This window comes from Rhopalosiphum maidis, chromosome 1 (genome assembly GCF_003676215.2).
Source record: "Rhopalosiphum maidis isolate BTI-1 chromosome 1, ASM367621v3, whole genome shotgun sequence".
In the NCBI taxonomy this organism is placed as follows: Eukaryota; Metazoa; Arthropoda; class Insecta; order Hemiptera; family Aphididae; genus Rhopalosiphum; species Rhopalosiphum maidis.
The window spans coordinates 33,090,355-33,107,420 of record NC_040877.1 but is presented as its reverse complement, the minus strand read 5'-3'; the positions used below and the strand labels follow the sequence as shown (position 1 = coordinate 33,107,420).

Here is a 17,066-nt window from a genome sequence, read left to right as displayed (position 1 = left end):
ACGTTTTTTTTTTTTTTATCGGCCACGTTTTCTACAATTTTTTTAACAGTCGTGTTTAAAAGGTGTTAAAAACGAAAACCAATCGACGACGTATTATTTTATCACATCCGAACGTCTCAGTTAGTGGTGCAATGTATCGGGCGCATAATAGGTTATCGTATACATACTTTATATATGGTCTTTCTTCAAAAAGTTCTCTGTGCATATAGTCGTGTATTTGTGTTAGTTACTATAAGATCTAAAATGTAAGTTAAATTAACCTTTATTTTTATATTCATGTGTTTATTTATACCAACAATCGACAAAAACGAGGTTTATGAACCTCACTGCGAGTTACATCGTGCATTTTCAGAGTGCTATACAAAATTAATATACTATATGAGAGCAATAGCAAAATAATTCCAATATTTGTTGCTAAGTTATTATTATTAAAATTACCTAACCAGACAAAATTTAGTTCTATACACAAACAGCATATATAAGTATATGTAAAACGTGTATAAGATATAAGTATCTATATAACTGTTTTCTTTAGTTCTGAATATAACGTAAACCACACGTTGATTTATTCGTATTTACAACTTAACATCTCTATCGGACATAACAAGAAAATACTGCTGTTAATTAGAAGTATTAGTATACCTATTATATTATATATTATTAAATATTATTATTTCTATTCTTAAGGAATGCTGAAAAAGAAAATCATATATACAATGTATACTAAATGACGTATGTAATGTTTTATAGATATGGTAGAACCAATAAAATACGAGTAAAAAATGTAGGTTATTCGTACGATACTATGGTATATTATACTATATTACATTATTATTATATATCTAGCGTTACATTTAGTAATGAAATAAAAACTTGTACAAGAACTGGATACAGGTTACTAGTGTATTATCTTAGAATTTTTAAATTATATACAACATGTATCTTCATCGTACACTGTATTGGTAGTTTAGTACTTACTGTCCTACTGTACTACTGTAGCCTGTAGGTAATGCATATAATAATGTATCAAAAAAATATTATAATTAAAAAAACTTCATATCTCGTACACGAAATATTAAAATTATTATTCATTTAAACAAGTTTAGTTTTTTAATATGTTTGTTACTTAATAAGCTCTAACAAAATGGTGTTAATATTTAATTATCAATTATATTATAATATATAATATGTAAATAAAATAATCAAAAAAATTTTTGGCATATATAATTTCACGGAAAATTAAAATAATTAATAATTTATTCTGTTAATCCTTGTTAAAACCCATTATCAATCACTCTATTCTTTTTCCATTGAACACTACACCACTTATTATTCTCTCAACCAACCGATTTTTACTCTTTATGGACGAAGCACATAACCAACGAAGATCCAACATTTTTTTTTTAATTTATGTACATTATAACATATAACTAACTTTTATAATATGCTAATTACTGTATATATTTTATTAATATGTAATTTTTATCTATAAGTACTAAGTAGGTACTTGGACCGTGGCGGTGTGGTCCGCGTAATTATATAAAAATTAAAATTAAAACAAATTAAAGATTGTTGGCTGGAAATTGCAATGATTAATGGTCCAATTGTTAATCCAAAATAAACCTATAGTTGCAGTCGTTAAAGATAGAAAATATTCCAAAGATATAAAAGATACATATATACAGTAAATACAACGAGGGATTATTTCAATTTTTTAAAGACAGGACTAATTCCAGTTAGTAGATTTTTTATTAATATTCTATAGTTAGCCCAGGATGTCAGTCTAGTGGCTAGTAACATGTGAATAGAAAGAACCTCTGTTGAATTCTCTCGTATTTATTTGAATAATTATATTACGAATTAGTATTTATTAATACATATACATGAGAGTACCAAAAAATAAAGTCATACTTGAGAATGAGACGAACCATGTAAAATTATAATTTAATATTGGTACATTAAGATAAAAAACAAATTGAAGTATCATAAAATTCTTAATACTTTTAAATATATTTATATGTAGTTACTACAAATCGTATTATTATTTTAAAAATGTTTGTTGTGATGTACACGTAACACGTTTTTATAAATGAAACAAGCAACAAACACTGAAACACGTAGCAAGTGTTATACTATAGATAGATTATTGTATTGTTATAGTTTCTACAGCTGTTACTTTAACACACACAATAAGAACCTTTGAAATCTCATATTTATCATTTTGTTTGTCTCCAATTTTTATTTTATGGACGTTTCGGTACAAATATTTGTAGGCTGTGGGGGTAAGTGAACACATTATATATCAGCAGTCTTGTATGTATATACTAGGTAAAGAAAAAATAATATCCTGTATACGTATAAACATAAAATAAATACGAAACACCTGCTAGTGGAAATATCCAAACGGGCAGGTTTATCATATATTATTCATATTATAAATACGTTTATAAAAATTGTTTCTTGATAAAATGTTTAAATATATATATTTATTATTATTATATTCAGTAAATAATTAAATTAATATTTATTAAATATATTATAGAATCATTAACTCGACGTAACAAGTATGAATATGATCTTATAGGTATAATGTATATAAAATAATAATTCAATATATATATATAATTATATATGTATCTAAACTACTATACTAGATATACTAATATAATATATTTATTATATATCCATATATTATCCATTCTAGTAATATTGTTTATAATACCTAATTTTATTACATAATAACATGCGTATACGTCATTATCATGCGAAAATAACTACTACGGCCGGCAATGTGAGACATTTAATTTGTAATGCAAGTATTTTTGTATTTAAGAATAACGCGTTTCGTGATAAAAATATATTTATATTATACTTATAATATAATATCAATGTGCAGCAACAGATTACAAAAATATCTGTAACATTGCCAAATTCTTTTTCAAAAACATATGTGACTGATCACTGATTTAATAACTTTATGTAGATGATGTTAGCAATAAAAAAAAAAAAAAAAAATAGGTTATAATTATTCTGGCTTGTAAATAATTTAATAATCTTAGAAAAAAAAATTAATTAAACTTACTTATAAAAATTCCCTTACTGTATTACCTTATTGAATCATCTTTAAAACTAATTTATTATTTATAGATAGGTATTGAAAAAAACATAGTTTCACAATTAATATATTTACGCTATTGTCGCTATTAATGAAATATTAATTATATTATCCTAATGTTATTTTTCTTTGACACTTGGGGAAACTTTTCTATTTTATGTTTCATACATTTCTTGAAACAAAATTCAGGCTGAATGAAGTTTGAAAATTGTCCAATGATACACAACCAGTACCTACGTCGGATATTGTAACTTGTAACTGATATTTAATCTGGACACTATTGCTGAGAAAAATATTTGTACCTATAATATGTAATACCATAGCTTATAAATAGGTAAATTGTATTTATTAATTTTACAATATGTAAAGTATCTATTTATAAATTATATTTCAAAAAAAAATATATGCTACTTGATATTTTTCTTCTGCAAGGAAAATCTATTAACCATAAATATGTTTTTGGCAAGAAAAAACAATGAACCATAAATTATTTTACGTCGATTTAGTATAAGTAACAATTGTAACGAAACATAAATGGAGTTTACGAAAATCGTTTTAAAAAATAAAAGTTGTATCCAGCCCGAAAATATACTTATGTTAATTTTATTTTTACAGATATCTTTCTGGGTATATATTTTTGAGTCATTTCGGTAGGACGCTAGGACGAACATTGTTTTAGTATATGCATATAGATACGAAAACAGTACACACTTTTTAGGTTGGAATCAATTAAAAATAATCAAATGTGGTTAATGACTGTTATTAATACCATACTATGTATGTGTATATGAAATCTGTTCACATTTATATTTATCAGTCATTGTTGTTGATTGTCTTGACTTCCAATTAATTTTTTACTATATTACACTAGGAAGCTCAATTTCTTGAATGTATAGCTTATACGTGTGCTAACTATAGTTGTTATTTTAATTATTTAATTTTATAAATATATGAGTATTATAAAATTAAATAGAAAAATACAAATGAGAGATATAGTTTTAACGATATGATTACAATTAAAATGATGTACGCATTGTGTATAATATTTTTAATTTTTTCTATATTGGTTTCTCGAGGTAATATTAAATTAATTTATATTTTTTTTATTAGCTATAGGTACTTAACCTACCTTCTAGTCAATATTAATTAATTTTGCTATATACCGGTGTTATACGGTAAGACAATATGTCAATATATAATATTATATACGACTATTCAGCTATTTATACAAATAGCTTACCTATATAAAGTATAAAATTAGACACTATTATTACCTTTTTGATTTTTAGATTCTAAGCGGAACAATGCATTTATTGATTTTAGAATGATGTGTGTTTTTTGGGTTTGTTATAGTTAATAGAAAAAAAAATGCAAAATTTAATAACAATTATGTTTAATATACATGTATAATAAACATGTATGCTATCATAATAAATGTGATAAATTAGTTCAAAAAGCAATTTTTGTCCATTATGAATTGAGATACAATAGAACCGAGTCACCAATTGTCATACCAGTAATCAATACCTATAGCACCGTATTTTATATCATTTCTTTTTTGTTTCACAGTCAAAGTTTGGTTATGTACGTATAATATATGAATATAATAAAATATATAGTTTATTTATTAATATAGGCTGACTTATCGTCTCCGCTCATAATCGTTTTAAGTATGCAATGATTTATCATTGAATTCAAATGTATCACATCCATTAAAGTGACCCACTCAACAACAATATAATCATCTATTGTACAGAGAAGTGATTATATATTTGCCCACTTTTTGAAATTTATTTTTATAGGAATGAGAGGTGTACATAATATACACAGGTTAAAAATAACAAGCAACGGAAGCTATTCAATTATTTTTTATATTTTTATACTTATATATTAATAAAATTATATTATATTATATTAAATTATGTGTATATAAATTTATTAAAAATCATATGGAATACATTTATGTACCTATAAGTAATAAACCTATGTGTATAGTGTATGGTATATCCTAAAGAGGATGTCAAGATAAAATATTAATGTTGTCTTTAACACATGTGACGTGAAAATGCATTCCATAATGTATATCCATAGTAAATAGTTCTTAAGTGATTTTTAACCTACAAGTATATTAAAATACTTATAATATTAATAACAATTATTATTAAGAGGTTAGCGCGCAGTAACAATTTATTTGTTAGTATTATTTAAAGCTCATCACATAATGCTATGCAGTTATTCACATGTATGGTAATTTGGTTTTGACTTTTAACTATTTATACTTATAGAATATAGACTATATAGTGCTCAGCTATTTTTTATTAATTGTAGCACATTACTTCTAACGTTATTATTTGAATGTAGCGATTTACTACTTACTTTTTCGCAGCATAGTTTTTTTAAATTTTTTTTTAATCCTTGTATAGTTTCAGTCGCTTCATGTTTTGAAATTAAAAGGACAAAGTACCCATTAAATACTTTCAAATATCAAAATTCAAAAAGTCCGAAAATATAATGGTTATATAATATTATAATTATATTTTTTATTATTTTGTCTATAATATATGGTAATAATTATTAAGTAATTAATATTATTGATATATTAAACATAGTTAGTTAAATATATGAACTAAGATAGTTTAGATCTTAGTTCATGATTAAATATTAATAACTTACTCTAAAAATTAAAAGTACAGTTATCATTATCATTATCACAATATCATACTTATCATGTGCTGTATTATCTTGTATTGAACATCATATAGTTTTAAACAATGTATATAATTTATTTAACTATATGGAATATAGAATTTTAAATATTTTAATTGTTCTCAAATAAGTTGTAGGAACGTAGAGTTGTAAGTAGCAACAAATCATAATTTTCTCTCACTAACCGTATTAACTTGCTTGTTAAGCTATTTATCGCTACATTGTACCTATGTAATGTCATAATAGCGATGCTATGTTAATCGCTACAAATAAAGTAGCAAGCTAGTGTAGCGTCGCTATTCAATTATAGCACGTTACTCCCGACCACTGGTTATTTCTTGCGACATCTTTAATCTTTATATTTACTTATCATATTTTGCCTAGTTTGTACATATGAACGTGTCTTTTTAGTTATAGTTATACACAAGATAGTTCAGAAAACAAATTTTAGTGTATAACCTTATTGCTTTAAGTTCAAATATTTCAATGATCGAATACTTTTGCAGATAGGTACTTTACGTAAAAATACTATGACGTTCAAATAGGATAATCATTTTACTTTATAATATAGATAGATAAACAATTCAAGACTGAGATAATTACTGACAATTTGTCAAACATTATTATATTATATCATATATCGTATACGTTATACTGTATAACTTATACACCTACGTGTCATAATTCTTTACAACGTGTTTCGACGTATTGTATTTCATACATGAAAATAGATTAAAATAGTAATTACATTTATAATAACAAGTAACAAGAATTTTTTTTATGACATACCTAATTACAGATATTTATGTGTTTATATATTATTAAATATTGTATAGTAAGTATTTTACGCTCTACTATTGATAGTCTATTGAGCTAGAAAAGAGATACTAATTGTTAGTATTGGTATAAAATATAAATGTATATAATTTTACGGTTAAAATTATTTAATTTATATTATTATCACTTAGATGGACCAAATTATCTCTGATTGTTAATTTAAGTTAATAAAAAAAAATATAACTTTTTAACGACTCAAATTATTTAATATTTATATCATGTATCTACAAATAATATAAGTTATCAGGCAATCATATTATACAAGATCACATTTTAGGAGTAAAGAATAACTTAAATACATTTTAAAACATGATAATCTAATATGTTGATGTAATCCATTATACCAATCTAAGGACTACCAAATAATTGATATGTACTATAATTAATTATTTTATTATTATGACAATTAACAACAATATTTAATCATATATATACTCGAATTTGCTATAACCCAATATGAATTATACATTAATCACAATATATATAGGTTGATTTAATAAATATATTTAATAATTTTATATTTCTTAAAATCAATAATTAGTTTTAAATACATTTTATAATCATTATGAAAAAAATGGTTTTGAATTAAAGTAAGAATTACCTTTTATCTACTTACATTTTTATTAAATTTTCCAACCTTAGAATATTTTTAAAATAATCTTATTAAAAACTTTTACAAGTTGAGTACCTTTTAGGTGTAGGTAGATCATCATAAGAAATAATTTAAAAAGACCTTTTACTTTTTGTATACTTGCTGTCTAAAACTCGTAAGTAAACATGTGTTTTAATTTACACATATTATTTAAATTCTTACAAGAGAGCATTAATTGGTTGTGAAACTTTCACAGGTGAGTATATTGTTAACTGATCCATATTTATAAATTGTATACTTAGGTAAAAAAAAAAACGATACAGTGGTTTGTACTTAAAAATATCCATGCTGGCATGATATTATTAGTTTCGAAATGATTAGATATTATAAACATATTGTATTGTATTGTAATTTTAAGTCTGGTGGGCATAAATGAGGTAAGTATGATATGATTTTGCTTGTATGAAAACATGTAGATTGAGGGACATCTTCAGTTTTTAGTACTTTGTACAGGGTTTGAGTTAACTGGTACCAACCTACAGTTGTTACTGCCAAGTTTAGTAATTCTCTCTCTTTCTCTCCTACAAGTTCTAATATATCCATTGTTATCTGTTATGTAATTTTAGTATATATTTCATTTATATATTCAAATTAATTATCCTGTTAACATCACGAGTACCTAAAAGGCTAAATAATTAATGTGATATTTTAGAATACCTGAATACATAATATTTATTTTTGAGATTTTGGGCATAGATAAGAATGTATTAATGTGTATTTTTTTCTATCTGAAGATACTATTTTTAGTGGTAAATATGCTATTAGATATTGCTACTCATTGGCAATTGACAAGATATACTCGTAACCTATACTGTAAAGCAGAACGAATAACTACTTAACGGTTTTTTTTTATATCTAAACATTTTTATTATTTTAATTAGGTATATCTGAATATAATATTTTACGGACTATTCATTTTGAATTATGAGGTAAATACTTACACAGTTTGAAAACATTGATGGCAAATAACAGCTGATAGCATAACAGAGCAGCTATTCAGTATTTTTAAGTTGGTAGATCTACATTTAGTATTTTAAATTAATATTATTGTTTTGTTTGGTGCTTGAACAACAATATTCCCACCAAAATGTATTATTAATTTATTTTTATTAATATTTATCAATAATCATATTAGCCATTAGATATATTTTTTAATTGGGACAATAATAATTTTTATTCATTATCAGTTATTTTATTATAAATATGTTATAGCCACATATCGCAGGTAACTACCAGTGTAGGTAGTCGCTACTAATATAATATATTTGTTTAATGTAGTTTTCTATTACTTTGCTTAATTTTTTTAAAATTGTTCTTGTAGTTTCAGTCGCTTCAAGTTCTGTAGTTTTTAATGATATGACAAAATATCAAATACTTTCAAAAATGAAAATTCAAAAATCCTGAAAAAGTGAAAACGAAGATAATAATACTTGGTACGATAGTAAAATATTATATTTCTTATATTCTTATCTATAATTTATGTTTTTACCGTTGATATAAAACATAGTTTAATATTCATGGCTTCTATCTGAAAAATTAAAAAAAATATACACTAATCATTATCACATTATGATAATATAATTATTATTATTAGCATGTGTTGTAGTTTCTTGCATTGCGCAAGAAATAGGCGGACTAGTATAATATAATTGTATATGTATATATAATGTATTTATTTCCAGTAATTGTCGAAATATTATAATTAACATGTTAAAATCTCATTAAATAAAAAAAATGTATTAATTAAACACGAAACATATCTTTTTTAAGTATTTTAATCAACAACTAGGCTGTAGAACGTAGATAGCTAATAGGAATCACGGGAAAAAAAACCAAAGAAAAAAACCACGAAAAAAATTTTTATATTTTGCTATATTATGTCATATTTCATTAGAAATAAGTTTTAATTTTCTAATTAAAAATTTAGATAAAAAATCCAACTACCTAAGTGTTCTATTTGTTGAATACTTTAGTAACCAAATTTGTAAATTTTGAATAATTAAAAAATATATATATATATTTTGTATTTGAAAATATATAAAAATTAACATAACTTTGTTATACTATATGTTTTGGGAATAGTATTTTTGTGTTGAGAAAATTTAGGTAACGTTATTCAATTAACATCATATATCTTATATTTTTGTACCCATATATGATCATTATATGTATATATAAATAATAAGTACGTATGTATAGCCATAAAGGTACTATAGAGGCATAGAACTACCATTAAGATAAAAATGGTACCTATTACGTTATTCATTACAATTTTTGACTTATGTAGACTGTTAAGATAATACAGACACACGTGCATCATTTTATTGTAGGTATTACCTAGTGGCTAATTATTAGGTATATAGATTATTTAGCTGTTACACAGTGTAGTATACTAGTATAACATTGGAAATCGAACTAATATCATTGAATTGTTGTATTTAAAGTAGTTTAAACACTTTTAATATGTCATTAACAAATTTTTTTTTTTTGTTTAATTATGGAAATAATTACCTCCAATAAAGAGGAAAATACAAAGTAATGTTTAAAAGTAATATTATATTCGTTATGAAACACGCGGGAGATGTAGTGAAAAGAGTTCTCTAAACTACCCAACTATTCTCCACACTACTATACTTAAAAAAATCCAATACTTAATATTATATGCACGAGTACCTAGCTGCTGAACAAGCAAAAATGTATGTTGCAAAAGCCACGAATAAGATTAAAAAGACAGCGAGGAGTTCTAGAGCTAATTAATTATTTTTACTTTATTCAACTGATCAAATTATGATTCTTACAATTTTTTAAAACGTATCTATAACCTATCCGGACTTTTTGTCCAACTTTTTTCAAAACTGACATTATTTTGCTTGGACGTGAGCTGCTTTCCTAATTTAATTTAATTTATAATATATGATGTTATACAATAGTTTTAAATTCTTTTGATTTGTTCCTGTATTTGATTTATTTCCTATTATTTATTAATTATAGCAAAATATAAAAATTTGGTTTTTATTTTTGTGGTTTTTTTCCGTCTACCAGCTATAATAGCGATAAATAACAATTTTCGCTGTGTCAATCGTTACAAATTAAGTAGCTATTATTATTATTTATTATGTATATTATGAAAAATATGATTTATTGATATACCAAAATGGCTAAATACAATATTTGAATGTACACATTAATTTATGTGATACTAAATTCAATTGGATAAGTAGCTGTTCTGTTCTTAGACCTTAATATTATCCATATAGGAACGTTTATCAAATTTGTATGCACAGTTATGTATTAATTACTACTTAATACGTCATCAACATTGTTGTTGTTCAGTATTCTATTCTTTAATGAATTATTATATTGCTCAGAAAATACTTATCATAGGTACCTAAGTACAAAGTTTATAAATCACAATAAAGTGAATACAACTATTACAGAAACTTGCACAAAATATTGATTTCTTATCAAAATAATATATCTGCCACGATTTTATATTTACATATATTAATTATTATTATTGTTACTATTAATACTATTAATATGTCATATATATTGGTATTATTGGTATTAGCTAATATGAAATAATTAATAGAATTTAAAGGAATCATAATATTATAATATTATGTATTTATATATATCTGATAATAAAAATGTGGACTGAGTATAGTGAGTGGAGTTAGATTTTCAAAATCAGGACTGGTTTTAGATTTATTAAATTTATAATTTTATATATGTATAATTAGAAACGACAGTTCCTACGAACTAAGATTGTATAAAATGCACAACGCACAAAACTTAAATTGAAACTTATTGTTTTTGAATTTATGATAGATAATATTATAACCCATTACAAGGTTAATTCGACGATAATCCAGTCAGTACATGAATGAACTTCTAGTAGGCATCCTATATAGGTATATGTCCGAGTCTCTTTGGAGTTACCCTATGTCTTTGGCTAATGTCTATAGTGTTACGAATAATTATAAGCAAATATAAAACATCTAGCTGACTTATCATCTTAAATTGTATCACGCTAAAAATTTCTAAACAAGAAATAAATGATAGAAGTTAATATATTAAACCCCATCAAACACAAAAGAAATGTCAAAGACAATAAGTAAACAATTTTTTTTACATGTGACATCAAACAAAACGTCGGTATATATCTACGAGCACTCATATCGTCAGAAATTAATTTGATGATCATTGAGATAACAATAATCATTGAAATTATTGAAGAGACACCAGTTGACATGCCGGCCATAGTCATCGGGACAATAGATTTTGTTCATAAATTCGTTGAGTACAACTGTACGAAACATCCGGACACAATTAAAATTATCACGGCGTACATAAAACATTAAAATAGCCTTTGAGGCTTTGATTAAAATCAAAAACTATAATTTTGTTTAGAGCTCCCGGACACATTCATTGTTGAGTGAAATATTATCTGACTAAAAAAATTAATAGATACAATCTTTGAATTAGCAGTAGTTATATTGGCGATTGGTCTATCTTATATGTGTTAAAAATTACGATACTTATTTAATTAAAAATAACTACCATGTCATTTTATGTGTATCAACTATCTGTATTAAGTATAATCTACACCACGAGTTTTCAATATTTTATAGCTTACGGCTTTAGCTATTACAATTTTATCTTTCAATTCGGATTACTATGACATGCAGTTATAGAAAACTTTATGAAACCTTCAAAACCACCCCTAGTCAAAATTTCTGCAAACGAACTTGGAAACCTTGATAACTTTGCATGGGGTTGACATTTTGTGATTAATTAACAAATCATTATTTATATCAGTTAAACATTTTTTGATGAAAAATAAAATATTTGAAAAAAGATATAATAGTTGGTACAAAAATTCGTATTATTGGGTTTCAATGTAAAACATTATGGAAAATAAAATCAGTTGTACCTATACTATTACGGCTGTTATTACGTATAGCATTTTGGTACAATTAATACAATTTTGGATTTATTTTAATTTTGCATAAGTAGAACGTTGACCTCTCCTTGGACCAAGATATAGTATAATATAAACATTATACTCGTGTTTGTATATATGTATGTCGTGTATAATACGTATACTCCGAGTCACTGAATAGGCTTATAATGCCTAGGGCCTACACATTTTTTTCTAAAGTAGTTAACGATAATAAAAATTATGTATTACACGGATATATAGCTTTCGAAAAAATAATGTAGTAAGAATTCGATAAAAAAATAAGTATTGAATATGTTATAATAAAATAATATTATTTTAATTTAACGTATCTACGATCTGCGTAGCAATGTAAAATTTAAAATGGGTTATTGTTTAAAATGTATTATAGAACTCACGATAGTCTTATTCAGAGCGTGTACCTTTATGTATACTCAACATGTGTCAAAATAAAGAAGTTAGTTGAGCTTAATTATTTAAGGCAATAGCTTTTAAAATAAAAACTCATATGTAATGGATGATTTAAATTTTACACTTTTGTATCATTTTTACACATTATTTTTGTTTTTAGATCACTAATTAATAATTATATGAAGGTTATTGGTTGGAGTGAAAAAGTTAATTATAATTATTGTGCGAGTGCATTATAACTTGATATGTATTATAAATTTATGATTATACAATATATTATAGTATATATTAAGCAATAAGTATACTAATAAAGTACAATCATGGATTTTTTTTATACTTAACAGTATCAAGTGCAAATATTATAATATTATATATTAATTTTGATGCAACGCGTAACAAATAATTATTAATTATCATTTGCGTTACCTGCCAGTGTCAGACTGAAACAAATGTGGGTGGAATGAAAGAGATCCATATTCCCCATCCTAACCTTTAATTTCAAAATATATAACAATATATATATAATGTATATATTACTAATATATTTATATAAAAGAAAACATATATAATAATAATTCGTTTTTCATAATCGTAAATCTGATTAACTTTTCATGGTTTTTGAAATAAAATATACGGAAATAGTGTTTTTAAAGATAAAAGTTAAAAATCAGATGCCCTACCAATATATTGCCGTGTGAACAATGACACAAACATCCCAAACCTGTTGGTTTAGATCTCAAAATAATAAATGAAAATTAAATAATAATAATTGTAATATAATAAAATTAAACCTCTTAAATAGTTGAATGTTTAAAACTAAAATAATATCATTATACATATATTATCATTATTTTGGTCAATACATACTAAGCAATAAAACCAAATGACGACCAAAAAATCCAGAACGAAAAAAATAATAATGCTATTATACGTCTTTACCTGTTTGTAAAGCTAAAACTAATTTATACTGTATGATAATATTAAAAATGATGCGTCATGGTGAATAAATTATGATTCATAATCTGCAGTGATACACGGTGTAATCGATAAATAATGTGAATACACATTTACACTCATTTGATCATCATTTTATCACTAAGTACTGTCCGTGCAACACAATTTTTGTTTTAGTTGATTTGTAAATATACGTGAACAATTTAAACATAATAAAATGTTGTGAACTTTTTTCTAATTTTATTCGATTATTAGTTATAAATTATTGTTTTATAATTTTTGTAATTTAATTATTTAAACGTTATAGTGCATATATTATAATTTATAATTATAATATATTTCAGTTAAAGACAACGATTTTGTACTATATTGCACAAAATATTGTTATGAGTTACCGACGTCTTAAAGACAACAAAATATATTGGTATGATATGATTATACATCGGTATATATTAAAAGCTTGAGCTTAAGATCTCTGGTGGTAATATCCACATGTGTTGTCTTTGTCTTGTAAAGATGCAACATAGCAAATTTGCATTTAGCAGGATCCATTTTGTGTAGTTGGTTTTATTGTTATAGTAAATTGACCTGTTGTCAAATTTAAAGGTAAGAATAATATCTGTATGTTGTATCATCGGGTTTTAACTATTATCATTATTTTAATTTAAAGCAAGGAATTTTTAAATGTTAATATATTAATATATTGCATAGATACTTTAGTATTTATAAAGTTATAAACTGCTTTAAAACTACAATTAAAAAATAGAAACTGATCAGAGAACACAGATAATATTATTACCTTTAAATTGTTTAAGTTAATTTACTGTATAATATTATAAACCAACAACATAAAATTGTTTTTTCTGAATGCAAATATATTAGCTATTTGTACGTTTGTAAGATTGAAACATCACGTATGGAAATCAAATCGTTTAAACTTGTTTAATTATTTGAGGTTTATCCATTGAAAAAAAAATCGAGTTAAGTTAAATAATTTCATATATCTATTAATTAGCGTAATAGTTTTGTTATAAATTATAATATTAAAAAGATTTTAGAATACATATATTTATATTATCTTAATAAAATAATAAATATAAATTAAGCAATTTTTTTCTCTGTCTGCTTTAATATTGATAATTGATATGATCTATACAAAGCAAATATTTATTATATTTGTGTTTATGACACATTTTTAAATATTTTATTAAAATTATCACTTTTATAACAAACATTTTTTCACTTATAATACAAGTATAATAGATAATTGAAAATAAGTACCTGCTTATATGTCGAAACAATACATAATTTAATTGAATAAGTATTACTGTGAAATATGTCTTAATCTAATTATCTAACTAATTACCTTTCCAAAAGTTATATTTTATTTTTTTTTATTATAGTCGTTTGAAAAAACAATACGAAATGACAACTGCTATACCACGTTGTATTAATGTTGCTGTTGTGGGACTTTCTGGCGCAGAGAAAGACAAAGGAGCAGTGGGAGTTGGTAAATCATGTCTATGTAACAGATTCATGAAATTATCATCTGATGACTTTAAAGATGATCATATTTCTTTATTAAGCAATGTAATAATTTAAATATGTATTGATTATCAATCACGAATTACGAAATAGACAGTACATTTATTACTTATTTATTATTAAATCTATACATAATTTTGTTTCTATACTTAGTCTGATTTTAGTGGACGAGTTGTAAATAATGACAATTTTTTATACTGGGGAGATGTTATAAAAACGTCGGAAGAAGGTACTGATTACATGTTTCGTGTCATCGAACAAACTGAATTTATAAATGATTCAACATTTGAACCATTTCATGGTAAATAACCCTTTTATAGTTTTAGCTATTTGTATATAGACGGTTAGGTATAAAAGTAGTGTTGGTCTGGTCCATTCTACTACCGGGAGTCCAGAGCTTTTTATATAATTATTCAATTTATAATATAATATATATTTGGCCTTGATGTATATATCAAGGCCAATTTAATAAATGTATACTTCTATATAGCGAAATATACCTTATTTGATTATTTCTTATCATCGTGTCAGGAATCTAATCATGTTGCAAATCAATATGGATATTATGTACACAATCAGTAATGTAATTAAAAAGTGAAGAGTTAGCCCAACTAAATTATAATGCTTTCTTCTTTTTTTTATACTTGACATATTTAAAGGCTTATCAAGTCGTGTTATATATTTAATATTTATTTTAATAATTTGAAATTCTTTAATAATAATTAAATGGTTTTTAAAAATCTTGAGTTAAATTATTATTGATTAGAATTGTAGCTTATCATTTTTTTATTTATAATATTAATTATTGTTTAAGGTCAGCATTATAATTTATGAATATTATACATACATTTTATCTAGGTAACAGAAAAAATTAAAAATTGTATATTTTATTTTATTTATCTATTATGATGACTATATTTTTTAAATGATTATTGATAAAATTGTTTAAGGAGTTAAAATGGACCCATATATCAAACGCTGTGTGGCTACTAAAATTGAATCACCTGAAAAATTAATGTATATATGTAGAAGCCAATTAGGTATTTAAAATTTAAAATTTGTAATATTAAATACTTAAATTAATATACCTATTTTATTTTATTTATAATGTAACATTAAATATATAATAATATACATCATCTTATATAAACTGTCAAGACTAATATAAAAAAAGTATTTTTTTCAATATTTTAGTACCTAATACATTCCATTAATTTCAGGTATAGAAGAAAAATATGAACAAAAAGTGTTACCTCCCGGTGAATTCAATGTTGATGGTTTTTTATGCGTATTTGATGTCAGTGTAGTACCGGGTCGTAGTATAGTAAAACAACTAGAAACTGTAACTAATATATTAAAAAATATAAAAAACACAAAAAAACCCGTGGTATTAGTAACTACAAAAAATGATAAACTCAATGAAGCATATGTTCAAGAACTTCAAAAACTTGTATCTCATAATGAATTTAAGAAAGCTATACCATTTATTGTTGAAACATCTGCTTATCTGAATGTTAATGTTGATGCCGCTTTTATAGCTCTAGCACATATTATTGATAGATTTAAATGCCGTACAAAAATAGTTCCTTATTTGGAATCTGTTAAAAACGGCTACTGATGCAAACCAGACGTTGGTACAATTATAAGTAAATACAGAAATGTTTATCATTTCTGTTTACATAGTACCTAAGTACAAAATATTTTTTTCAAATTAACTTTTGGGGTATTTATAAATTATATTTTTTTAATAGCTAATCTTACACAGTTACACTATTAAATGGAATTCACTTTTAATTAGTAGATGAACCTATAAACCTACATTTTTATTTCAAATTATTTTTTATTATAATTAACTGTGTTTGTGTATTTACTTGTTACTTCGT

At 24.1% G+C, this 17,066-nt stretch overlaps 1 protein-coding gene across 3 annotated transcripts; it reads left to right on the top strand.

The window, feature by feature from the left end:
• Positions 1-8,552: 8,552 nt before the first annotated feature.
• On the top strand, positions 8,553-17,066 carry LOC113549162 (rho GTPase-activating protein 190-like). 3 transcript variants are annotated; one of them, XM_026950342.1, is made up of 5 exons: positions 8,553-8,743; positions 15,042-15,228; positions 15,337-15,484; positions 16,134-16,223; positions 16,404-17,066. In XM_026950342.1, exons 2-5 carry the CDS (start codon positions 15,064-15,066, stop codon positions 16,799-16,801), a joined length of 801 nt encoding a protein of 266 aa, XP_026806143.1. In that variant the 5' UTR covers positions 8,553-8,743; positions 15,042-15,063; the 3' UTR covers positions 16,802-17,066. The 3 variants fall into 3 exon arrangements, with proteins under 3 accessions (XP_026806143.1, XP_026806142.1, XP_026806144.1); XM_026950341.1 differs by lacking the exon at positions 8,553-8,743 and adding an exon at positions 13,872-14,062 and having other exon boundaries at positions 16,404-17,058; XM_026950343.1 differs by lacking the exon at positions 8,553-8,743 and adding an exon at positions 14,125-14,244.

What these genes read in the sequence shown, in the direction of transcription:
- LOC113549162 (XM_026950341.1), top strand. Translation starts at nt 14,025, where the DNA reads ATGAGTTACCGACGTCTTAAAGACAACAAAATATATTG. An exon ending in ATATTTCTTTATTAAGCAAT is followed by an intron (nt 15,229 to 15,336) that starts GTAATAATTTAA and finishes TTCTATACTTAG; the next exon opens with TCTGATTTTAGTGGACGAGT. An exon ending in AACATTTGAACCATTTCATG is followed by an intron (nt 15,485 to 16,133) that starts GTAAATAACCCT and finishes AAATTGTTTAAG; the next exon opens with GAGTTAAAATGGACCCATAT.